General features: G+C 37.8%; 1 protein-coding gene across 22 annotated transcripts in view; it reads left to right on the top strand.

Moving 5' to 3' along the window:
- TFDP2 (transcription factor Dp-2) overlaps nucleotides 1–26,067 on the top strand; it is a 173,226-nt gene that overhangs the window by 19,374 nt on the left and 127,785 nt on the right. For 12 of the 22 annotated variants that reach the window (XM_044754074.2, XM_044754073.2, XM_070493445.1 and 9 more), the window contains exon 2: nucleotides 19,531–19,646. The exons of 7 other annotated variants lie outside the window; for them this stretch is intronic. In XM_044754074.2, coding sequence (XP_044610009.1) covers nucleotides 19,632–19,646 — 15 coding nt within the window. In that variant the 5' untranslated portion in view covers nucleotides 19,531–19,631. Of the gene's footprint in view, nucleotides 1–3,537; nucleotides 3,590–19,530; nucleotides 19,647–26,067 lie in introns of all 22 variants that reach the window. 3 more of the 22 variants (XM_070493442.1, XM_070493453.1, XM_070493443.1) reach the window with 1 other exon arrangement.

Here is a 26,067-nt window from a genome sequence, read left to right as displayed (position 1 = left end):
TACATGCATAGTATTGTGCAACCACCACCACCCATATCCATAACTCTTTTCCTCTTGTAAAACTGAAACTGTATACTCATTAAACAATGACCCCCCCAGTCCTGCCCCCTACCTGCCCCAGGCCCTGACAGCCATTCTGCTTTCTGTCTCTATGATTTTGACTACTCTAAGTGCCTCAAATAAGTAGAATCATACTTGGGGCTGGCCTGGTGGCCTAGTGGTTAAGCATGCAGGCTCCGCTTTGGCGGCCTAGGATTCACAAGTTTGGATCCCAGGCACAGACCTGTGCACTGCTCGTCAAGCTATGCTGTGGTGGCATCCTACATAAAATAGTGGAAGACGGGTCTGGCCTGGTGGTGCGTCGGGTAAGTTCGCATGTTCTGCTTTGGCGGCCTGGGGTTCACTGGTTTGGATCCTGGGTGCAGACCTACGCAGTACTTGTCAAGCCATGCTGTGGCAGGTATCCCACATATAAAATAGAGGAAGATGGGCACTGATGTTAGCTCAGGGCCAGTCTTCCTCAACAAAAGGAGGAAGATTGGTGGCAGATGTTAGCTCAGGGCTAATCTTCCTCAAAAAAAAAGAAAATAGAGGAAGTTTGGTGCAGATGTTCGCTCAGGGCCAATCTTCCTCAAGCAAAAAAAAGAAGATTAGCAACAGATGTTCGCTCAGGGCCAATCTTCCTCACATACACACACACACACACACACACACACACACACACAAAGTAGAATCATATACTGTTTGTCTTTTTGTGAGTGGCTTATTTCACTTAGCATGATGTCTTCAAAGTGCATCCATGTTGTAGCATGCGTCAGAATTTCCTTCCTTTTTAAGGCTGAATACTATTTCATTATATGTTTACACCACATTTTGCTTAGCCATTCATCTGTTGATGGACACATGGGTTGCTTCCATGTTTTAGCTGCTGTGCATAATGCTGCTATGAGCATGGGTGTACAAACATGTCTTCGAGACTCTGCTTTCGGTTCTTTTGGGTCTATACCCAGAAGTGGAATTGCTGGATCATATAGTAATTCTCTTTTCAATTTTTAGAGGAACTGCCATGCTGTTTTCCACAGCAACGATACCGTTTTACATTCCCGCCAACAATGCACAAGGGTTCCAGTTTCTCCGCATCCTCTCCAACATTTATTGTTTTCTGTTTTTTGGTAGTAGCTATCCTAATGGATCTGAGGTGGTATCTCATTGTAGTTTTGATTTGCATTTCCCTAGTGATTGGTGATTTTGAGTATCTTTTCTTGTGCTTATTGGCTATTTGTATATCTTTTTTTGAAATGTCTATTCAAGTCCTTTGCCCATGTTTGAATTGGGTTGTTTATTTGTTGTTGAGGGTTTTTTTTTTGGTGAGGGACATTCACCCTGAGCAACATCCATTGCTGATCTTCCTCAAGCAAAAAAAAAAGAGGAAGATTGGCAACCGCCAATCTGTTCTCTGTTTCTATGGGTTCAGTGTTTTTAAATTCCACATATAAGTGAGAGCATACAGTATTTGTCTTTCTTTGATTTATTTCGCTTAGCGAAATGCCCTCAGGGGCCATTCATGTTGTTGCAAATGGCAGGATTTCCTTATTTTTGGTGGCTGAATAATATTCCGTTATATATATTGCATTTTCTTTGTCCATTCATCTGTTGGTGGACACTTAGGTGTTTCCGTATCTTGGCTGTTGTAAACAATGTTGCAGTGAACATGAGGGTGCAGATAGCTCTTTGAGATAGTGATTTCATTTCCTTCGGATATATACTCAGAAGTGGGATTGCTGGATCATATGGTTGTTCTATTTTTAGTTTTTTGAGGAACCACCATACTGTTTTCTGTCGTGGCTGCACCAATTTACATTCCCCCAACAGTGCACAAGAGTTCCCTTTTTTCCACATCCTCACTAACACTTACTATCTCTTGTCTTTTTGACAACTATTCTAATAGGTGTGATGTGGTATTTTATTGTGGTTTTGATTTGCGTTTCCCTAATGATTAGTGATGTTGAGCCCCTTTTCATGTACCTGTTGGCCATTTGTTTGTCTTCTTTGAAAAAAATGTCTATTCAGTCCCTCTGCCTGTTTTTTTTGTGTGTGTGTGTGTGTGTGTGTGTATGAGGAAGACTGGCCCTGAGCCGACATCCATTGCCAGTCTTCTTTTTGCTTGATGAAGATTGTTGCTGAGCTAACATCTGTGGCCATTCTTCCTCTAGTTTGTATGTGGGACACCACCACAGCATGGCTTGATGAGTAGTGTATAGGTCCGCACCTGGGATCTGAACCTGTAAACCCTAGGCCACCAAAGCAGAGCATGCAAACTTATGCCACCAGGCCGGCCCCTTGTTTGAGGATATTTAATTCAGAGTGAGGTGCATGTGACAGTTTTTTCCAAGTTCATGTTGGTTTTTGGGGAGAAAACCATCAACAGAAAAGCTTTCATTTGTATTTTTCTGACTTTTTGCAGTACTTTTGTATGCACATAGCCTACTTTTATTGTTGTTACTGAACCAGGTTAGTTTTATCCGCCGCATGATTATGCCAATCACTGAGGCAGCGAGTTTGCAAAGAGAAAGGATTCAATCACAAGGCAGCCAAGTGAGGAGGTGGGAAAAGCACTCTCAGATCTGCCTCCCTGAAAATGGGGACTCCGGGATATTTATGGGGTAGGGGGCAAGGTGGTGTGAAGTGTGGAGATAGATGGTTGGAGGTGAGGAGAGGTGAGGTAATTGATGACCTGCACAAGCGTAGTCAAGCTTCATGCCTCTTCATAGGATGCATGTTCAGAAAACGGTGGCCTTCCAGGATCTGAGGATGGGATTTTTAGCTCCTTGACATCAAAAAAGTTTACTTCTTGAGCACTTGCACAGGCCCAGTAGGTGATCTCAGCTGCCCTGAGCTGGACAAGGGGTCTCAGTTCCTGAAAAACCACCCTTAATGACTCTGTTGATAAAATGGGCTTAGTTGAACTGGTCCTGGCGGGCCCGTGGTTACTTTGTTGTTGTTCTGTCTGTTCATTTTGTGGACAGAGTTCCTAGTTTGAGAGTTCTGTCAATCTTCTACTTCAGTTCAGTTTCTTTTATGAATTTGTGTATTGATGGTGAGGGAGGGGGTAGAGGAGGGGTTGGTATGTCTTGTTTCTATTTCATTTCCACAGGATCCTTAACGTCCCCCTCTTGTTGCCTTTATTCCATTCATTGCCTCGTGTCCAAGAGTACCATTTCTTTGTATCTGTATACCTGATTCTCCACCAGAAGCACTGTTTCTTGGAGGCTACCACTGCTGGCCCAGCAGTTTCTCAGTGTTCTCACATCACTCGGGCTATGAACGATTAAGACCTTATGTTCCGTATCCTTGCATTTATTGTTTTACTCTTTCTCTGGGGGTGATTTCGTCTTCCTCTGAGTCCCATGGATCCCTCTGCTCTTTTTCGTGGGGTCCTTTTAGCCTCCCCTCACTCACTCTCTGCATCCACAGGCCTGTAGAAACTAGGCAGGGGATTTCTTGTGAAATTTCTTTCTTTTTTCCCTGTCCTTATAGGTAATCTGAAGGTTGCTCTGATCTCTGTCTCCTGGTAATAATGGTGTTGAAGGCAAGTTCAGTGTGTGTTTTATTTGTTCTTTTGCTCATTTTATGTAAGTTTGGAAGGGCCGAGGCAGGGATTTGTACTGAGGCTGCCTCCATCGCTCTACAAACATGCAAGGTTCAACAATCCCTATTCTCGTATAATTTCATACTTGAAAAACCCAAAAGAATCAATTGAAAAACTAGTACAGACAGTAAGAGAATTCAGTTGTGTAGTGAGGTAGAAAATTAATTAATAGAAATTAATAACTTTCTTATATACAAACAGCTTAGAAGATATGATGGAGAATTTCATGTGTAATAGAACAACAACCAGCTAAAAAGAAAAAAACCAAAAGCCGAAACAACAAAATACCTAGGAATAACTATAACAAGAAATGTGTAAACCCTATTGGTTTCCTAGGGCCACCCTAATAAAGTACCACGCACTAGTTGGCTTAACACAAGAGAAATTTATTCTCTTACTCTCTGTCGGCCGAAGTCTGAAATGGAGGTGTTGGCAGGAGCATCCTTTCTCTGGAGTCTTCAGGGGAGGATCCTTTGCCTCGCTGAGCTCTTGATAGCCCCAGGCGTTTCACAATTCGTCTCTGCCTCCACCTTTCTGTGTGTGTCTGTGTGTGTATCTCTTCTCCTCTTTGAATGAGAACACTGGTCTTATTGGGTTAGGGCTCACCCTCATTCCAGTATGACCTCCTCTTAATGTGATTACATCTGCACAGACCCTATTTCCAGGGAAGTCTCACCGTCACAGGTACCACGGCTTAGAACTGGAAGGTGCTTTTTTTGGGGGGACATAATTCAACCCATAACTCCTGGATAAGGAAAAATTTTAAATACCCCTGAAGGACATAGAAGTAAATTTGAATAAATGGAAGTATATACTATGTTCTTAGATAAGAAGATCCAACATTTTGAGAATGTATAACTTATAAACAACTCTAGGGAGGATTGACATGTTCTCATAAAAACCCTGATAGGTGGTTTTTTTTTGTTTTTTGTTTTCTTCTGGACCTGGAGATGCATATTGCAAATTTCACATGGAAAAGTATACAAGTAATGATAGTCAAACTCTGAAAAAGAAGAATGAAATAAAATTGCAAGCAAATGCTGTTTTTAAAACCTATTGAATAAACACGCTGTATTGATGGGCTCTGGAGAAACAAGTACTTTTATATGCTACTGGGTGGAGTGCAAATTTCCACAACACCTCTGGAGGACAATTTAGCAATATCTCTAAAAATGCATATATCATTAGATCAAAGAATTCCACGTGCAGAATTACCTATGTATAAGGTTATTCATTGAACCATTGTTTGTAATAGCCAAAGATTGGAAACCCAAATTCCAACAAGAAGGAAATGGTTAAATAATGTTATATTCATATAACAGAATACTGGGCAGTTGTAAAAGGGAATGAAGATATTCTCTTTGTGCTGTTTTGGCAAGATCTCAATGCTATGTTGTGTATAAGTGTAAAAAAGCAAGATACAGAACTAAATATTCAGCTTTTTAAAAAATGAGAAAACTAGAATGTTTTCATATTTCTTGTGTATGCTTAAGGAAACCCGGGGCAGATACATAAGAAACATAAGTACTGTGATTGTCCATGCTGAGGTGTAATGGAGGAGGTGGGAAGCAGGCAGATGGGGAACAGTGTTGGGAGAATGACATTTCACTGTGCACCCTTTGTACTTTCTGGCTTTCCTCTCTCTCTCTTTTTTTTAATTAATTAAATTTTTTTTTTACCAATGTTAATGTATTAACAAATCAAATCAAAAATAAAAGTTATAGCTCTTTTTAAGTGGTAAGGGGTTCATGCAGATAAAACAAATGTTCTTATACTCTGCCGTTTTTCCAGAAGTCTCTTTTAGATCATTTTAAACTATATAATACTTAGTTTATATTCTTCAGCATTTATAAGTAACACAAACTTTTAAAAATATGATGTTTTAAAAATCTTTACTTTAAAATGAAGTAATTTCATGCTTGGAAGGTCTTTTCATGATATCATGGAACATGTATTTAGTAACATCTCAGTTATCTAAATGTTATTGTGACTTTTGGTTGTGTATGACCATGGGCAAGTTGTTTAAGCTCTCTGACTCAGTTTTCCCTCCTGTAAAATGGAGATAATAACTATTCTGTAGGGTTATTTTGAAGTTTTGAGGAATTACATAGTAAACAGCTCTTATGATGACATTGATTATAAAATTGTTTCATTTTCATTTGAATATAGATTAGGTATTTATATAAGCACAATGGTATTCTCAATGAGAATTAGAAATTTTGCTATTTTCTTCACAGACTGCTTTTTTTAAATTAAGGTTATGAAAGTTAACATCCTTGTGAAATTACAGTTGTGCATTATTATTAGTCATGTTGTAGGTACACCACTTCACCCCTAGTGCCCTCCCCCCACCCCCCTTTCCCCTGGTAACCACCGATCAGTTCTCTTTGTCCATATGTAAACTACCACCTATGAGTGGAGTCATCCAGAGTTCGTCTTTCTCTGTCTGGCTTATTTCACTCAACATAATACTCTCAAGGTCTGTCCATGTTGTTGTGAATGGGATGACTTTGTCCGTTTTTATGGCTGAGTAGTATTCCATTGTATATATATATCACATCTTCTTTATCCAATCATCAGTTGCTGGGCACTTAGGTTGGTTCCATGACTTGGCTATTGTGAATAATGCTGTGATGAACATAGGGGTGCATGGAACTTTTGGAATTGCTGATTTCAGGTTCTTAGGGTAGATACCCAGTAGTGGGATGGCTGGGTCATAAGGTATTTCTATTCTTAACTTTTTGAGGAATCTCCATACTGTTTTCCATAGTGGCTGCACCAGTTTGCATTCCCACCAGCAGTGTATGAAGCTTCCCTTTTCTCCACAGCCTCTCCAACATTTGTCACTCTTGGTTTTGGATATTTTTGCCATTCTAACAGGTGTAAGGTGATATCTTAGTGTAGTTTTGATTTGCATTTCCCTGATGATTAGTGATGATGAACATCTTTTCATGTGTCTATTGGCCATCCGTATATCTTCTTTGGAGAAATGTCTGTTCATGTCCCCTGCCCATTTTGTAATTGGGTTGTTTGATTTTTTATTGTTGAGTTGTGTGAATTCTTTGTATATTATGGAGATTAACCCTTTGTCGGATAAATAACTTGTGAATATTTTCTCCCAATTAGTAGGCTGTTTTTTTGTTTCAATCCTGTTTTCCCTTGCCTTGAAGAAGCTCTTTAGTCTGATGAAGTCCCATTTGTTTATTCTTTCTATTGTTTCCCTCATGTGAGGGGTTATGGTGTCCGAAAAGATTCTTTTGAAGCTGATGTCAAAGAGTGTACTGCCTGTATTCTCTTCTAGAGGACTTATTGTTTCAGGCCTAATCTTTAGGTCTTTGATCCATTTTGAGTTTATTTTAGTGAATGGTGAAAAAGAATGGTTGATTTTCGTTCTTCTACATGTGGCTGTCCAGTTTTCCCAGCACGATTTGTTGAAGAGACTTTCTTTCCTCCATTGTAGGCCCTCAGCTCCTTTGTCAAAGATTAGCTGTCCATAGATGTGTGGTTTTATTTCTGGGCTTTCAATTGTGTTCCATTGATCTGTGCATCTGTTTTTGTACCAGTACCATGCTGTTTTGATTACTGTAGCTTTGTAGTATGTTTTGAAGTCAGGGATTGTGATGCCTCCAGCTTTGTTCTTCTTTCTCAGGACAGCTTTAGCAATTCGAAGTCTTTTGTTGCCCTGTATGAATTTTAGGATTCTTTGTTCAATTTCTGTAAAGAATGACATTGGAATTCTGATTGGGATAGCATTGAATCTGTAGGTTGCTTTAGGTAGTATGGACATTTTTTTTTTTAAAGATTTTATTTTTTCCTTTTTTCTCCCTGAAGCCCCCCGGTACATAGTTGTATATTCTTCGTTGTGGGTCCTTCTAGTTGTGGCATGTGGGACGCTGCCTCAGCGTGGTTTGATGAGCAGTGCCATGTCCGTGCCCAGGATTCGAACCAACGAAACACTGGGCCGCCGGCAGTGGAGCGTGCGGACTAAACCACTCGGCCACGGGGCCAGCCCCGGTAGTATGGACATTTTAACTATATTTATTCTTCCGATCCATGTGCATGGAATGTCTTTCCATCTCTTTATGTCGTCGTCGATTTCTTTCAAGAAGGTCTTGTAGTTCTCGTTGTATAGATCTTTCACTTCCTTGGTTAAATTTATCCCAAGGTATTTTATTCTTTTTGTTGCGATCGTGAATGGGATTGAGTTCTTGAGATCTTTTTCTGTTAGTTCATTGTTAGCATATAGAAATGCTACTGATTTATGTATGTTGATTTTATACCCTGCAACTTTGCTGTAGTTGTTGATTGTTTCTAATAGTTTTTCTATGGATTCTTTGGGGTTTTCTGTATATAAGATCATGTCGTCTGCAAACAGCGAGAGTTTTACTTCTTCGTTGCCTATTTTTATTCCTTTTATTTCTTTTTCCTGCCGAATTGCTCTGGCCAAAACCTCCAGTACTATGTTGAATAAGAGTGGTGAAAGTGGGCACCCTTGTCTTGTTCCTGTTCTGAGAGGGATGGGTTTCAGTTTTTGTCCATTGAGTATGATGTTGGCTGTGGGTTTGTCATATATGGCCTTTATTATGTTGAGGTACTTTCCTTCTATACCTATTTTATTGAGGGTTTTTATCATAAATGGATGTCGGATCTTGTCGAATGCTTTTCTATTGAGATGATCATGTGGTTTTTGTTTCTTGTTTTGTTAGTGTAGTGAATCACGTTGATTGACTTGCGGAAGTTGAACCATCCCTGTGTCCCTGGTATAAATCCCACTTGATCATGGTGTATAATCTTTTTGATGTATTGCTGTATTCGGTTTGCCAAAATTTTGTTGAGGATTTTTGCATCTATGTTCATCAGTTTCACAGACTGCTTCTTTTTGATTGCCCTATTTTTGTCTTCTTCTTGGTGTTTTAGGTAAATTGAACATTTTATGCTTATATAGTTCTTTGTACAGTGCTCTGTAAATTCATATTAATACTCAAATGATATTTTAAAACTCATCTTGCCTGTTGTGATACATCAAATCAGGATAAGTCTTAACCTGTGTAATACTAATCTAAAGCTACGTTGATCTAGAAATGAACCTTTGCTAATGAGCATATGTGCAGCCGTTGATCTAATCCGTGTAGTCATTGTGCATAAGTGAATTAATAGTTTAAAATTTGGCTCATACTGCCTGATGAAAGAACCGTTCTGTTAAGTTCTTGGCAGGATCTTGAAATGTGATTTTGTTCTAATTTGGGTGATCTCTTCTAATGTTGCGTCTTTGGACAAGGCGGAAATAAGTTTTTGCTCGACTTTTGTTTTCAACAATTAAGAATAAGTAATAAATGTTATGATCTATGAAGATGTTTGAAACAAAAGTATCCCTTAGGTTTTATTGTAGAAACGTGTATAGGAACATGTCATTAATCCAGTTTTGCCAAGGATTGAGGGAGGAATTCTACTAAAGTGAATTTACTTGGTGTAATATAACTCTACGTCTAGTCTTTCTTTAGTGTTAAGCTGCCAGTTGTCAGTTACTTTGTCAGTGTCCTCATCTGTAGCATTACCTAACCCCTTTGTTCCCTATTACCACATCTTCTCTGAGTACAGTTGGCTTCATGCCAATCAAGATAAGCAAATTTACTAAGAATTTTATGTTAAATAAAATTACTAAGATGAGGGAAAGCTTAAGGACTTCAGTTACTGACTAGTGCATGGGTTTTGTGAAAGCTGATTTGAGAGCTGGGGACTTTTTTGTTTTTTCTTATTTCTGAGTTTTGAGTTTTGTTCCAATGGGTTAAGGTCGTTTGTTAGACAAATGGATTATAGCTGCTGAATATAAACTTATCCGATGTAGTCCAGAAATGAGTGAGCATTTCAGTTACTAAAAAATTATAGAATATAGGTGATATTGCTGGTTTTTAAAGAATTAGAATGCAAAGAATTTTTACTTAATCTTTGGTGAACTTAATTTAGTATTACTGGTTCAGATGTTCGTTTCTCTACTTAAAAACTATGAGGCTTCCCACTAATCTGATTAAAGAAAAAAACGTTTGTCCTGCATACTCTGGCTTCCAGCCTCATCTCTTAGCAGCCCTCCCTCTGGCCTTTTGTTTTCAGGTACATGGATCTCCCTTCGTTCCCGGAACCTCCCATATACTTTTCTTCCACTGCGCAGCCCCCTGCGCCCCTTGCTCCCTCTGGCTGTGTTGTATCCCTCTCTCTTGGCCAATGGTTTACTCAGTTTGTTTGTCTCTTGAGCTCAGCTTCACCTTCACTTCTTCAGAGAAATCTTTTCTAGAACCACCAGAGTCCCAGGCCTTTATTTCACATGCTTCCTTTGTATCTTTTTTGTCTCTGTAGCAGCGCTTAGAGTAATTGTCATTAAGGAGTTAATTGTGAAATGCATAGTTTAATGCCTGCCTTCATAGTGGAAGTGCAGGCTCCGTGAAGGCAGGGACTCTGTCATTGTTTCTTATAGAATCTTTAATGCTCAGCCTAGTGTTTGCTGTGCAGCAGGCTGGCGATAAGTATTTATCCATTAACGAATAAGTAGTGCTCAGACAGCATTATTCTTTCTTTCACTGCATGTATGTAGAAGACTGTTAAAAGTTGTTATTGGTTGCTTGTGGTATTGACCAGTTTTTACCACTGTAGAGAGTTCTGGTTTAAAAGCATATGTAAATCTGGAAAAAAAATTTTTAATTTAAAAAAGTGAGCAATGAAGATAAAAGCAATTATCTTTTTCTTTTTTTTAAGTGTAAAATGTCGATGATTCCATGCAAGAGCAGCTTTTAGTAAATAAAAGTGTTTTTAAAATTTTGCTCTTTTTTTTTTTAAGGTATGCTTTTTTGGCGAGAAAGATTGGCCCTGAGTTACCATCTGTTGTCAATCTTCCTCTTTTTTTCCCTCCCCAAAGCCCCAGTACATAGTTGTATATCCTAATTGTAAGTCATTCTATTTCTGCATGGGATGCCGCTGCCACAGCATGGCTTGATGAGCAGTGTGTAGGTCTGGGCCCAGGAACTGAACTGGCGAACCCCAGGCTTCAAAACAGAGCACGTGAACTTAACCACTTGGCCACAAGGCCAGCCCCTAAAATTTTACTCTTGTCACTCTTCTTTTCAGCTAGCCCTGGTGGTCTGGTGGTTAAGATTCAGTGCCCTCACCACTGAGGGCTGAGTTTGTTTCCCGGTCAGGGAACCACACCACCTGTCTGTCAGTTCTCATACGGTGGTGGCCATGTGTTGCTGTGGTGCTGAAAGCTATACCACTGGTATTTCAAATACCAGCAGGGTCGCCTATGGTGGACAGGTTTCAGTGTAGCTTCTATACTATACAGACTAAGAAGAAACCTGGCCTTCCTGTTCTGAAAGACCTGGCCACCCACTTCCGAAAAAATTGGCCGTGAAAACCCTGTGCATAGTGTGGAGTGTTGTTTGATCGAGCACGGCGCAAAGACCCGGCAGGTTCCGCTCTGCTCTGCGTGGGGTCACTAGGAGTCGGAATCGACTCCATGGCATAACAACAAAATTGTTCGTTTCACCTTAAACATTAGTGAAATTAAATATACTCTATTATAAATTTCTTCCATAAACTTTTTTTTTTTAATTAATGAACACTGGTATAATGCCGGCTTCAAAACACTTTTTGTTCACGATAGGAAAGCGACACTCAAAATTCTGCTGAAGAGCTTAGTGACATTCCAGATGTGTGAATGTGTTCAGTGTTTATGTATCATTTCGTTTTCTTCTGCTAACTCATATTAAATGGGATTATCATACATTATTAAAGGATGAAAATAAATAAAATATTGAGTATATAATTCATTTAATAAATATTTCTTAAAAAACAAATATTGCTTGAGTTCCAACCATGTGCTGGATACTGGATATATGACAGTGAACAAAATAGACTGGGTCCCTGCCCCCAGGGAGCTTCCATGTTAGTTGGCAGAGACAGACCACATTCTGATAATCACACAAATAAATGGGTAATGACAACCTGATGGATACTATAAAAGCAGAAAGTAGGAGAGCATTAAGTAGAGACCCCTGGCCTAGTCTGGGTAGTGGGAGAGGGACAGTTTTCCCAGAGGAAGTGACATCTGAGAAGAGATCTGGAGGAAGAGGATTTAACCATTGGTCAAAGTTCTAGGCAGAGGGAACAGTGTGTGCAGAGGCCCCGAGGCAAGAGGAGCATTTTTTTGAGAAACTGACAGAAGGCCAGTGGCACCAGATCAGAGAAGGGTATGGGAAAGTGGTTCAACACAGAGCTGGAGAGGTAGTGAGAGACCAGATCAGACAGTAAGGACTGAATCATGAAGATGTGATTACTGCCACCAGTTTAGAAATTCGGGAAATAAACGTCCATCAGTAGGGGATTAGTGAAATAAATTATTGTATAACATGTAAAGGAATACTACGTAGCTGTAAAAAAAAATGAAGTTTGCTACCTACTCAAAAAAATAAGATTTCAATTTAATATTGAAATTTAAAAAAAGAAAGAACTAAAAAGAGTTTAAAACCTGACCCAATGGTATATGACTTGTCCTATATGGAATTTTGAAAGATTCTTTTCGTATAGTAAGTTATCCTTTTATATGGATTTATTGTAATAGTAATTATATATTTTGTTATATTTTGAGGATATATTTAATATATCTCATGTCAGATATGTTTTGTAAATTAGCATAGTAGTTAAGAATAGGTCTGTTGGTCTGAGATCCTGGGTTGGTATTCTGGCATTGCCATTTACAAAGTGGGTTAACTGGGCAAATACTTCAGCTCTCTAAAGCTCAGTTTTGTCGTCTGTAAAGTGCAAACAGTAATAGTGTTTACCTGATAGAGTTGTGGTTGAAGTGTATGAGATCATACATGTGAAGCACTTAGGAGAGTGCCTAGATGTGCTCATCACCTAAGAAAAGTTACAGACTGTCCCTTTCTATGAAAAAAACCTTCTAATTAGTACCACTTATCGAAAGTAGAGTGCAGGAAGAGAATACTGAACAAAGTTATGCCAAAAACTTACTGTAGTTGCCTCTGAAAAGTGGGATTATGGCTGATATGTGTTTCTTACTTTATTGTTTTGTGTATTTTCCAAACTTTGAAACATAAGCATGTATTTAAAATAGTAATGTCTTATATTAAATATGCTACCATTGCTGAAATTTAATTTTTAGTAGCATCTTTTTCAGCAGTGTTAGAAAGTCTTTGCAAACCCTGATCAAGTGATGCTAATCCTACAAATTTATTCATAATTATTTTTGCTTTGTTCCCTGTATTTTGATTAATGTTGTAGTGTTTTAAAAGGCTTTGTGGCCAGAGCTGTTAAATTGTGACTGGAAAGGAAAGGGGCTTGCATTTTGAGACCATCTGTGGGAGTTGCATTGTCTGAAACTGACAAGAGATCATGGCAGATGGTGAGGTCACAAAGATTGACTTTTTGAGCTTGACATAATGTGTCTATGAAGCTGGAAGGAGAAATCCGGCTTATTTTTTTAACCAGCAGAAGAGCTTGGTTCTTTAACCAACAGAAGAGCTTGGTGACAGGAAGAAGCGTAGAAGTGTTGAGTCTGGATAAAACATAATGCATCAGTGCACATGACTGGTTTATCTTTGAGGATCAGCAGTGCTGCCAGAGATGGCGACTTCTCGAAACATCCGGGGCCACATTTGTTTGCTTTCTAGACACTTGGTTTAAGTCATATATTCCACATAATTTTTAGATTAAAGACAACGTAAAACAAAGAAAAAAACTTTAAAAATCTTGGAAATGTATATTTTTAAATTAAAACGTTGTAAGCTGTTGTTCAAAGCCAGTAAAGTATTTTTTCTGGCCAGTATTTAACTTTTAATTGAATGAAGTGGATATTTATCACAATCCCATTTCTTTTTATAAGATTTATTTAATGTACTTTTATATAATTTACATTACACTTGAAGTTTTATGCTTATTGTTTCTCTCATCTACTAGGATGTCTCCAGGGCATGGAGAAATCCCTTGCACATAGTGGGCATTAAATGTTTGCTAGATGAATAAATAAATTAATGAAAGGTGTTATTGCCTACTCTTGTTAATTTAAAAAAAAGAGTTTTTCTTAACCACAATTAAACACTTTTTTTCTGTTTTAAATTGGATTTATGTTGTAGTATTTTTCACTAGTACATGTGAATTATGTATTATTTATTTTGGAGGAAGAAGCCTTATTTGTCATGAGAAATCAGTAAACTGCTTTTTTCCCTAACGTTGATTGAGTGCTTACCTTATGCTAGTAAGTGACCTAATAATTTTCCATGTCTTGCCTCATTTAATTAAGTAGATATACAATTACTATTTTGCTGATGAATAAGTTGAGGCACAGAGACCTCAGGGTAAATTTGCTCAAGAAATCCATGCACCTTGGCTCTATTTCAAACATTTATCATTTAGGTAACGTTTAGAGGTTCCAATTGTAGCTCTGGTGAGAAGGTACAAAGGGAATACTAAACAAAATGACTTTTTGTTTTGTCAAGCTCATTAGAGTGGCTAAGCAGTATTTTTGTTGGTAGTCTCTTGCTGTAGTGTGCTGAAATAGTAACATGCTGTTCATTTCTTTTATTTGTGTGAATGACACAGTGCCACTCAATGGCCCAGCCCTTAGGAAATGTAATACTGTATTGAATACTGAATATAGTAATGAAGCAGATGCATGGAGCTCTAGCCATTACAACCATGCTCTGGAATTGAAGAAATGGGTTGAAGGGAAAAAGGACATTTACTAGCCGAATCTGGTAGTCCAGCCCAAAAATGTCTGCTTATTTTTCATTGGCTGGAATTATGGCATATGGTCAACCCATCTGAGGTGGAGACTGAGAGTGTAGTGTTTCTAGTTGGGCACATTTCCACCTTCACCGTCTCCTAAGGAAGAAGAAATGACATTAGGTAGGCAACAGTATCTGCCTTAGACAGATGTATCGCAGATTTCTAAAATTTAATAGGTACTTTGAATGGAAAAGACTTCGTTGTTTTTTGTTATAACTACATTTTAGTAGGTCATAAGGTAATCTTAAAAATATTGAAAATTGAATTTTTTTGTGTGGTGAGGAGTGTTCAGTGTTCATGTGAACTGGAGGGCATTTGGCACATTGACCTGGGGGATCTAATGGTTTTCACTTAGACAGGTTGTATCTAATTTACTCCTGACATAACCCTGAAGACCTCAGTATACCTATTTTTCAGACGAGGACACTGAAGCTCAAAGAGGTTAAATCACTCGTTCAAGGTCCCATAACTAATAAGTGTCAGAGCTGAGACTGAGGCTAAATTCAAGAAAAATCCCTGCTCTTTCCACTCTGCTGACACTGCTGCTTTGCTTGTTGGTTACCTTCTTCAAGCAGGACACTTAGAACCAGTTGTTATTTATTTATTTATCTTTTATTAATGTTATGATAGATTACAACCTTGTGAGATTTCAGTTGTACATTTTTGTTAGTCATGTTGTGGGTACACCACTTCCCCCTTTGTGCCCTCCCCCCACCCCCCCTTTTCCCTGGTAACCACCGATCAGATCTCCTTATCAATATACTAACTTCCACCTATGAGTGGAGTCATATAGAGTTCGTCTTTCTCTGACTGGCTTATTTCGCTTAACATAATACCCTCGAGGTCCATCCACATTGCTGTGAATGGGCCAATTTTGTCTTTTTTTTATGGCTGAGTAGTATTCCATTGTGCATATATACCACATCTTCTTTATCCAATCATCAGTTTCTGGGCATGTAGGTTGGTTCCACGTCTTGGCTATTGTAAATAATGCTGCGATGAACATAGGGGTGCAAGGGACTCTTGGGATTTCTGATTTCAGGTTCTTAGGATAGATACCCAGTAATGGGATGGCTGGGTCATATGGTATTTCTATTTTTAACTTTTTGAGAAATCTCCATACTGTTTTCCATAGTGGCTGTACCAGTTTGCATTCCCACCAACAGTGTATGAGGGTTCCTTTTTCTCCACCTCTCCAACATTTGTCGCTCTTGGTTTTGGATGTTTTTGCCAATCTAACGGGTGTAAGGTGATATCTTAGTGTAGTTTTGATTTGCATTTCCCTGATGATTAGCGATGATGAACATCTTTTCATGTGTCTATTGGCCATATTCATATCTTCTTTTGAGAAATGTCTGTTCATGTCCTCTGCCCATTTTTTGATTGGGTTGTTTGTTTTTTTGTTGTTAAGCAGTGTGAGTTCTTTGTATATTATGGAGATTAACCCTTTGTCGGATAAGTGGCTTGTAAATATTTTTTCCCAATTAGTGAGCTGTTTTTTTGTTTCAATCCTGTTTTCCCTTGCCTTGAAGAAGCTCTGTAGTCTGATGAAGTCCCATTTGTTTATTCTTTCTATTGTTTCCCTCAACTGAGGAGTTATAGTGTCCGAAAAGATTCTTTTGAAACTGATGTCAAAGAGTGTAATGCCTATATTCTCTTCCAGAAGACTTATTGTTTCAGGCCTAATCTTTAGGTCTTTGATCCATTTTGAGTTTATTTTGGTGTGTGGTGAAAAAGAATGGTCAATTTTCAATCTTTTGCATGTGGCTGTCCAGTTTTCCCAGCACCATTTGTTGAAGAGACTTTCTTTTCTCCATTGCATTGACTTTTTTTCTATTTCATTAATTCTTGCTCTTTCTTTTCTTCTTTCTCTGAGTTCCCGCTGATCTTTTTAAGCTTTTAAGTTGGTTGCTTAATGAATGAAAAGAAATATAAATTTACCTCTGCGTATTATTCCAGCTGTACTTTACAAGTTTTATTGTTGTTTTTGTTGTCATTTAGTTCTAAATATTTTGGTTTTTTTAATGCCTATTTTCCTTGTCATTCAGTTCTAAATATTTCAAATTTCTTTCTTTAATTCATGGGTGGTTTGTACAATAATATAGTTTTATTTTCTAAATCCATGACTTTTAACTGCTTTCTTAAAATGGCTGTTTCCTCATTTAATTGCATTGTGGAATTGCCTCTTGGAAATTTGTTGCTACTTCTTTGGTGATTTTGTACGTGGACAAATTTTGTAAATATGTCCTTTCTTTACGCATCTCTTTGATGTTTCATATCTATTAGGTGCAGAGTTCTGTCTAGATCTGTTAGGTCAAGCTTGGTTAAAACATTAATCCTCAAAGTGAAATACTTAGATTTTAGCCTTAAATTCTTAGTTTTAATGTGTCAGGTAGTTTGGTGAATGGAATATCAGGAACTTGTGCTTTATTATTTATCTCCTATTTATAATACTGAAGAGGAAATAAATAATTGATAAATTTAAAACAGTTGTAGTGTAGGAACTTGATTTTTTTTTTTTTAAAGATTTTTTATTTTTTCCTTTTTCTCCCCAAAGCCCCCTGGTACATAGTTGTATATTCTTCGTTGTGGGTTCTTCTAGTTGTGGTATGTGGGACGCTGCCTCAGTGTGGTTTGATGAGCAGTGCCATGTCTGCGTCCAGGATTCGAACCAACGAAACACTGGGCTGCCTGCAGCGGAGCGCGCGAACTTAACCACTCGGCCACGGGGCCAGCCCCATGTAGGAGCTTGATTTTCATATTAGGTCATGATAGACATTGTGAACAAATCTGAAGCTACAGTGGGAAAGCAAAAATCATAGGTATAGTTCAGATCTTACTTGAATTTTTTAAATTTATTTTTTAATTGCGATAACACTGGTTTATAGCATTAGATACATTTCAGGTGTACATCATTATATGTCAACTTCTGTATAAACTACATTGTATTGATCACCAAAAGTCTGGTTGCCGTCTGTTACGGTGCAAATGTGCCCCTTTACCCCTCCCCGCTTCCCCTCTGGTAACCATCAGTCTATTCTCTGTGTCTGTATGTTTGTTTGTTGTTGTATCTTCCACATATCAATGAAATCAATGGTGTTTGACTTTCTCCCTCTAACATACTTTCCTTAGTATAGTAGCCTCAAGATCTATTCATGTTTCTATTTTCTCTATCACTGAAAAATTGCAAACTCAGTGTTTTATTGAAAAGCAAATACATCTTTTTTTTCTACAAGTTTTCACTTAAAGATTCACATTCTAGCCTATAAGGCAGACATTTGGAGGCTCCATTTCTTTAAGCCCTCATTATTTATGGTCTTTTCAAGATTAAATTTTATTTTATCGTTCCCCTTGAATGTCTTATTAAAGTTTTAATTTTGAAATAATTTTAAAATAAAAGTTGCAAAAGTAGAGCAAAGAATCTGTGAATACCCTTTGCCGAGATTCACCAGTTGTCAACATTTTGCCACATCTACTTTATCATTCCTACTTTCTCTCTATATATAGATTATATATTTTTTTCTTCATTTGAAAGTAAGTGGCTATCATACCCCTACACTCCTAAACATCTTGATGTATTCTTTCTAAGAACAAGGACATTCACTTAAAAAAACCCCACGATACTCTGATCAAAAGCAGGAAATTGTAACACTGAAGCAATACTATTATCTAGTCTGTGGACCATATTTCGATTTCTCCAATTCCTCCAATAATACTCTTCATAGCAGTTATTTCTTCTGGTCCAGAATCCAGTCTGGGATCATGTGTTGAATTTAATTTTCATGTGACTTTAGTCTTTTTTAATCTGGGATATTTGTCAGGAATCTTTTGTCTTTCATGATACTAACATTTTTGAAGAGTTTAGACCATTATTTTATAGAATGTCCCTCAATTTGAATTTGTCTGATATTTCCTTATGATTAGATTTAGATTATGCACTTTGGGCGGAAATACCTTGAAGTGATTTAATACTCCTCTCAGTGTACTTGAAGAGATCCAGGTGTTGGTTTGTCCTGTTGGTGGTGGTCACATGGTAGCTTTGATCACGTTGGCTAAAATGGTGTGTGCCGGGTTTGTTCCCTGTAAAATCTGAATTAATAGGTATTTTGTGGGGAGATATTTCAAGACTATGGAAATATCCTTTTTCTCACCAACTTTCATCCACTAGTTTTAGCATCTATTCATGATTCTTCCCTAATCAGTTCTTATTATGATGTTTACAGATGGCTTTCTAACTGCATCATTCCTTATATTTATTGGTTGACATTGTATTGCAAAGAATAGCTTTCCCTTCTTCCTTACCTTTTGTTTCTATCAGTATGGACTCCTGCGTTTTTATTTTATTCAGTGGGTTTATAGTCTGTTATAATCTGTTACTATCAGTATATACTTTGGTGCTCACTTGTCCCAAATTGTCCAGTTGTAGGCCCTTTAAGTTGGCTCCTGCCTATCTTTGAGAGGTCTCCATCGTTTGAGCCCTTCCTTACTTTAGGTACAATAAAATGTTCTAGGCTTGTCTTGTACATTTCCTGCCCCAGACCTGGAATTGGCTATTTCTCCAAGAAGCCCTCATGTTTCTTTCAGTGGATTATCTAAAACAACATGGTATAATATTTCAAAGCCCAGGCTCTGTTACTTGTTAGCTGAGTTGATTTGGTCAAATTATTTATATCTAAACTCCAGTTTTGGGGCCGGCCCTGTGACCGAGTGGTTAAGTTCGAGCACTCTGCTTCAGTGGCCCAGGGTTTCGCCGGTTCGGATCCTGGGCACAGACATGGCACCGCTCATCAAGCCATGCTGAGGCGGCATCCCACATGCCACAACTAGATGGACCCACAACTAAAAATATGCAACTATGTACCGGAGGGCTTTGGGGAGAAAAAGGAAAAAATAAAATAAAATTTTTAAACTCCAATTTTTATCTGGGAAATGAGGATTAAAATGATACACATCTCGTAGTATTGTTGTGAGGATTAATTTAGACCATTCACTTAAAGAACAGTGCATGTCACATGGTAAATATGACATAAATGTTGCCTATTATTATTTTTATTACATTACTATTCCCTCTTTTTTTCCCCTTTTAACAGGATGATCTTTTAAAGAATTATTGAAGAGGAAATTTTTTTATTTTTGTGTTTTGTTTGTTTTTTAATGGCTTTTCAGAATTTTAAAACGAATACAATTTGACATGACGGCAAAAAATGTAAGTATTTGTAAATTTTTAAATGTAAGTATTTTAAAAGTGAGTTGTGCTTTTTCCTATGCATATTTTCTTCTCTATTCTGATTAATCAATTTAATTTACTGGCATTAATTTATAATTGTTTTGTTTATGTGAAGAATGACACAGTAAACCTTAATGCTATTGAATATTGTACCTCAGTGGGCGGGGTGGCATTCTTGTATGTTGCTCCTTCTCAACAGCTGCAAAATTGCTGTCTCCAGAGAGTTCCCACCCCCCTCCTTTTTTGGTAATGTAATAAATTTGTTTTGGTACTTGCTGGAGAGTTACTTGGCCTTACTGAGAAAGTCATTGTTTTCTTTGGCTCATTTTTTCCCTTGGATTTACTCAGGGAAAGGTGTGAACTCAAACGTTCAGAAGAAGCCTGCTGTCCTCAATGAGATGATTACCGAGGGGACCTTAGACCTCAGATGTTTTAGAGAAGTTATTCCATTTTTTTCCTCTGCTTGAGACTATTGTTTATGAATCTGCTTTCTTTCAAGTTACATTCTAATTATCACTCTATGTCAGTGGGTTTGTTTCCAGTTATGGTGAAGGATTATGCCAGAAAATAAGTAGTACAACATACAAGGAAATAACTTATTCTAATTGCTCTAATGTTCCTAGATTATTATGTTGGAATCTTTGATTTCAGGTAACAGAAACCAGTTGAGGCTACCTTAAACAAAAAGGGAATTTATTATAAAGATAGAGGGATGTCTCAAGGAATTCAAGAGTAGGAATTTAGTGGGCCCTCAGAAAGATCTGAGTCCAGGAACTTGAAATCTACTGGGAATTGAAGCCGTATTTGGTTTTCCTTTGTCATCTCTGCTTGTCTCTGTGCATCTGCTTCATTACTCTGTCTTTCTGCAAATCATCTTCCTCAGTTCTCCAGTCAGCATCTTGGTGTACATCTTACAGAACCAGCCTGTTCAGAGAAAGAGGAGAGTGAAGGAAGGGAGGGAGGCAGCCTGACACATCCTGTCTGCCTATGTCAGCTGCAATTTCAGTCTCCTTGGGAGGACCTCTGGCACTGCTTGAGTCTGATATCCACTCTTGGTTTGGTTAGTTGTAACCAGGAGACACAAGCGTTGTGTTGCATCAGAGGGTCTCCTTGTGTGCCAGACAAATAGTTCCAAATACTACTCATTGTACATCTAAAGAATAGCATTAAAAGAGTCCCATTACTTATCTGTATTTTCCAGCTATTACCCTTGCTTTTAACATGCATTAGTAGCTGTAAGCAGATAGAGATTTTGCTTCATTGTCATCTAATTAATTTTCTTGGGATAAATTATCAGGAGTAGTCTGTTTTGATCTAAGGTTCTTGTATATGTTTGTTAAAGTACTGTTTGGGGAAAAGAAGAACCAAAGTTTTAGTCCATGTATTAGGAGTTTTCTTGCAGGATATTATCGTGATTTTCTCTCCTTTGGAAAAAAGGTGATGTAAAAGTTATCCCGAGCAACAAGATATTTTGGCTTAAAATATACCTTGAATCTATATAATCTTCCTAGCTGTGTGTACCATTTGCTATGTTAAAAATTGTTTCCATAAAGTAACATAAAGCATTTGAACCAGTGGTAATTATACTCTAGTTATTAGTTATTTTATTTTGTTTGTATGTTTGGAAGAAATCAGGCAGCGGGCAATGCGTTTCTCCTTCTGCTATAGCAGCCTAGAGGGGGACGGACAGTGATGAGCCGACTTTCTTCTGATACCCTGGAGTGACGGACATGGAGAGATCAAGCCTCAGAAGGTGCTGAGGCTTGCGGGAAAGAATTGAAATAGACTGTCTCAAAATACCCAATCAAGTTCACTAGCCATTCTGCAATAGATAAGAACGTTTTTGTGACTTTTAATATGTTTTGTCAAGATACATACTGAAAGGATTATACCAGTTTACACCACCAAGGGCAATTTATTCTCCTCTCTGCCCTCCCTCCTTTCTCCAACAAATATACGTGCCTGGCACTGCTCTAGGCTCCTGCCTTCTTGGGGCTTAGAGTAGTGTAGTGAGAGAAGACAATAAATAAATATATAATGTCAGGTGATGTTATGTGTTTTGAAGAAAAATAAAACAGGGTGAGAGGAGAAAGAGTGATGGGGATGAGGGAAAGCTCTTTCAGCTAGGTGTTCAGAACAGTCCTCTTTAAGAAAATCACCTTTAGACAGAGAAATGCGCTAGAGTCTTGATCCAAGAAGGAGCCAGCCGTGTGACTATCTGGAGAAAGAGCACTCCAGATAGAGGCGGGTGAAAGTGTGGTTGTTCAAGGACCAGCAAGATGAGCAGTTTATAGATGGAAGAGAGTAAACAATGCAGAGTGATAGGAGATGAAGTTGGAAAGCAAGCAGGAGCCAGATCACGTGGAGCCTCGAAGACTGGGGTGAGGGGTGTGGATTTTAAATGTCAGTGAGGAGGTTTTGAGGATAGTTGCATGGCCTGACTTAACATCTTTAAGTTTGTTCTGGCTACTGAGTGAATAGACTGAAGAGGGACATAGCAGAAGCGAGGGACTCATTTGGTACTTATCCCAGTAGTTCAGACAGCGGAGTTTGGTGATTCAGGTTGAGGTAATGATATTGGAGACGGGGAAAAGTGGCTGGGTCTAGGATGTATTTGAAAGGACAGCCATCAGGAATTAGGATACAGGGGAGAGGTTAAAGAAGTCTTCTCAGTATTTGGCCTCTGGAACTGGGTAAATGGCTGTGCTATTTAATGTGGAGAGAAACTCTTGGGGAAGTGCAGGATTTTGTGGCAAACTCAGAAATTGTTTTGAACATATTGAAGTTGAGGGACCAAAAAACATCCAGATGGGGATATTGGCTAGGCAGTTTGATAAGTGACTCTGGAGCTCAGGGGAAGGCTTGGGGCTGGATATAGAAATTTTGGAGTCATTTTATATTAAATTATTTTAACGCGGTGGGACTACATGAGATTACGTAGTATGTACGTGGATGGAGAATACATGAGGACCAAGGTCTGAGCACAGGGATCCTCCAACAGCTGGGGAGGAGTTGAAGTACAAAGGAGACTCAAGGAATGGCCAGAAAGGAAGGAAGCAGTGTTGTCCTGATGATCTGAAAGTCAAGGGAAGAAAGTGTTTCAAGAAGGAGGGAGCGAGTGATCAATGTGTCACATGCCACTGAGAAGTGACTCAGATATGGAAGAGATGGCCCAGGTCTTATGGAGGTGTCATTAAACATATGTTCAGATATTTACATCTTTATTTTCTGTTTCTCATTTTGCATTTCTCTTATGAGAACAGTTTTTTATGAAGAATTACTTTGCCTTATCCTTGCTATACTAGGTCTCTTATGGTTGCAAGTGATAGAGAGCTTATTCAAAATAGCTTAAGGCAAAAAGTGGAATGTATTGATTCACATAACCGAAAAGTCTAGAGTGCTCTGGCTTCAAACACATCTGGATTCAGGGGATCAATGTAGATATAAGCCTACATTGGCTTTATAATGCTTACCTCAGAAGAAGAGAAGGAACTTTTCTTTTTTGGCATTTATATTTCAAATTCCATTGAGAAGCTTTGGGTGACCCTGTTTGGCCCACATGCTCAGACAAGCCAGTGTGGAGAAAGAAGTGGGGTACCATAAATGGCCAGGTCTGGGTCTTGGGTCCACTTCTGCTGCTATGGCACAACTGAGGTTCCTACCAGGACTACGTGGACTGTGAGATGGATTTTTGCAAAAGGAGTTCTGCAGAGCTGGCAATATATCCATCGTATCTGGGATAAAATTGTTACCAAACGGTATCTAGTATCCAATGATACTCTTCTAGACTGAAAATACAGGTGTGTTCTAACCTAGTTTCACCCAATACACAATAAAGAATTTGAAAGATAATTTGAGGTGTAATTTTTGCCCTGTGAAAGAATCTTTAAAAAAATATATAAGCCATAGTACTCATTACAGAAAAATTAGAAAATACAGATAAAGAAAAGAAACTAGCCTAGAGATTATCAGCAAAGTTTTGCCTGGAATGACATCTGGTATATAAAAAATGTGTATGTGTATATATATATAAACCAAAATGTATGTATATTATATGCTTTTTAACAAAAATGAGGTCATACTGTTTTTGTAGCCCACTATTTAACTTAATCTCTATGATGGTCTTTCTTGTTATCACTACATCATTTTAAATGGCTGTTTTATCTATTGTATAGACATTACACCAGTTTCTTAATATTGGCCATTAAGTTATTTCCATTTTTTTAAACTTTTCATTTATTTTTGCTTACTTTTTGGATTATTTCCCTGAGGCAAAGTCTTACGAAATTGCTGGCCCAAAGGATGTTTGCTTTTTTGGGGCTTTTGGTTCATATTGCTAAATTGCATTTCAGAAAGATTGCACCAATTTTCATACGCACTGGTGGTGTATGAGAGTTCCATTTCCATTTATTTTCTTTTTAGTCTTTGCCAATCTACTCAGCAAAAAAATAGTATGTGATTTTTTTTACATTTCTCTGATTGCTACTTAGGTCAAACTGGTCTTCTGTATGTTTATTGGTCATTTGCATTTCTCTTTAATAAGTTCTCTGTGTCAGTGTTGAAGTGTTAAAAGCCGTTGCCATATGAATAACAACCCCCGCTTGAATATTGCTTTGCCATTAACACCATGTTCACCTAATTATTCAATTGATCCGAGGAGCTCTTGGAGTTTGTCACACACATATGTGTTGTCACCCTCATTTTGCAGTGACTGCTTCAAGATCACCTTTCTTGTGAATGATAGAGCTGAACCTTGAGCACAGATCATCTCAGTGTGAATCCTCTTTTCTTTCAGTTATGTCAATCTAGAATGTTAAATATAAGTGAAATTGTAATGCTGTTATTGGGGAATATGGTTTGATTCTTAAAAATTGTGCTTGGATGTTTTTTATTCAGTAGACATTTATTGACTACTTAGAGCATGCAACACAGTGTTCGAATATCCAGATAGAAAACTCTTCTCAGTACCTTATTAGATGAAAAATTTTACATAAAATGAGTTCTCTTTTCTCTCTTGCTCTGTGATACATCATAGAAAGATCCTTTTTAAATAGAATAAGGAAAGAATAACTAATCTTTTTAAATTCCTTTCCTAGCCAACTTTTTCTTCTCTCAAGTAATCTACTTTTTCTTTGAGTCTTTAAAGTGTTTATGGAAGCCGAAATTGATACATTTTTGGAGTTTTAATTAAATAGATTTTAGTAGTATTTAGATAAGCTCTAAATGCTAACACCTCCATCTATAAGACCAAAATTGGCATACAATATTAACTCACAATTTACCTTTGTCTTGTTAGAGTATAATTTGTTGGATATTAAGGTGCAGGTGTACAACGGCTTAAAAAGTTTTGTTTGCTTAAAAATTCGTTTGCTGCTTTACACTGCAAAAGTTGAACATGAAGAGCAGGTGTTTAAACATAACAGTAACCCGGTAACTGTGAACTCTCGACTGTGACTGTGTGGTTTTAGTTGAGGTTTTTGCCGTTATCTTTGTATAATAACAAGATGTAAGCTGATGGCTTTGAAGCTATTGTAATACATGTATTAAACGGTCACATTGTGTTAAGCATGGAATATATTAAAGGACTTCTTTGCCTTCTTTGCTTTCTTTTTACAGTAGAACACCAAGAAAAGTTTTGTCTTCCTCTTTTTTTTAATAGCAGAAGAGTATTAAAAGGGGAGGCCTGTTAGTGATCCCACACTAAACTCTTGGCATTTACAGATTGAGCACTTTATATTTGTGAGCCGCTCTGGAGATCCATGTGGGGGTAATCTGTTGCAAGGGGTTTATTTCTGACAGAATACTTAGAAGAAAGTAGACAGAATTAAGAATCTACACCGTTATGTACATAGAGTTAAGAAGCTGTATTTTAACTATATTGTAGTCTTCGTCTCAGCTGCTGTCATAAAAATTTAGTATTAGATGCTAGAGATAGGTTTGCATCAGAATTTCTTTTTCATGATGTGAATGATATGTAGAAATATTTCTGGTAACATAAAACAAAAAGAAACAGCTATTAGTAGAGCATTGAATTACCAAATAATGAAATAATTTGCTCTTACATTATGAAATTGTAAAGTATCAAATGAGTGCTTATGAAGAATAATGTTACAGCAGTGGGTAGTTTAGAAACCTAAGTCCAGTGTACAGATAGAAAGTGGTAGAGCTTGGTGTGCTGTACAGTCCTTTTGGTGTGGTAGTACTTTGAAAGGACGTTTGAGGTCCTAAATTAGCATTGATGTTTCAACATCACAAAACTACAAGGATTAAAACAACAATATAATAGTAATAGTAGAACCATTTATTGGATGCTTGCTTTGTGTTGAGTTTTCAAAGATGAAGAGTTTTTTTTTCTCCTGGCTCTATAATAAATTTTTAGAACTCTGTTTGACGACACTAC

The sequence above is a fragment of the Equus asinus genome, chromosome 21 (genome assembly GCF_041296235.1).
Source record: "Equus asinus isolate D_3611 breed Donkey chromosome 21, EquAss-T2T_v2, whole genome shotgun sequence".
Taxonomy (NCBI): domain Eukaryota; kingdom Metazoa; phylum Chordata; class Mammalia; order Perissodactyla; family Equidae; genus Equus; species Equus asinus.
Note: the sequence above shows the minus strand (reverse complement) of the source record. Positions and strands in the feature narration are given on the sequence as shown.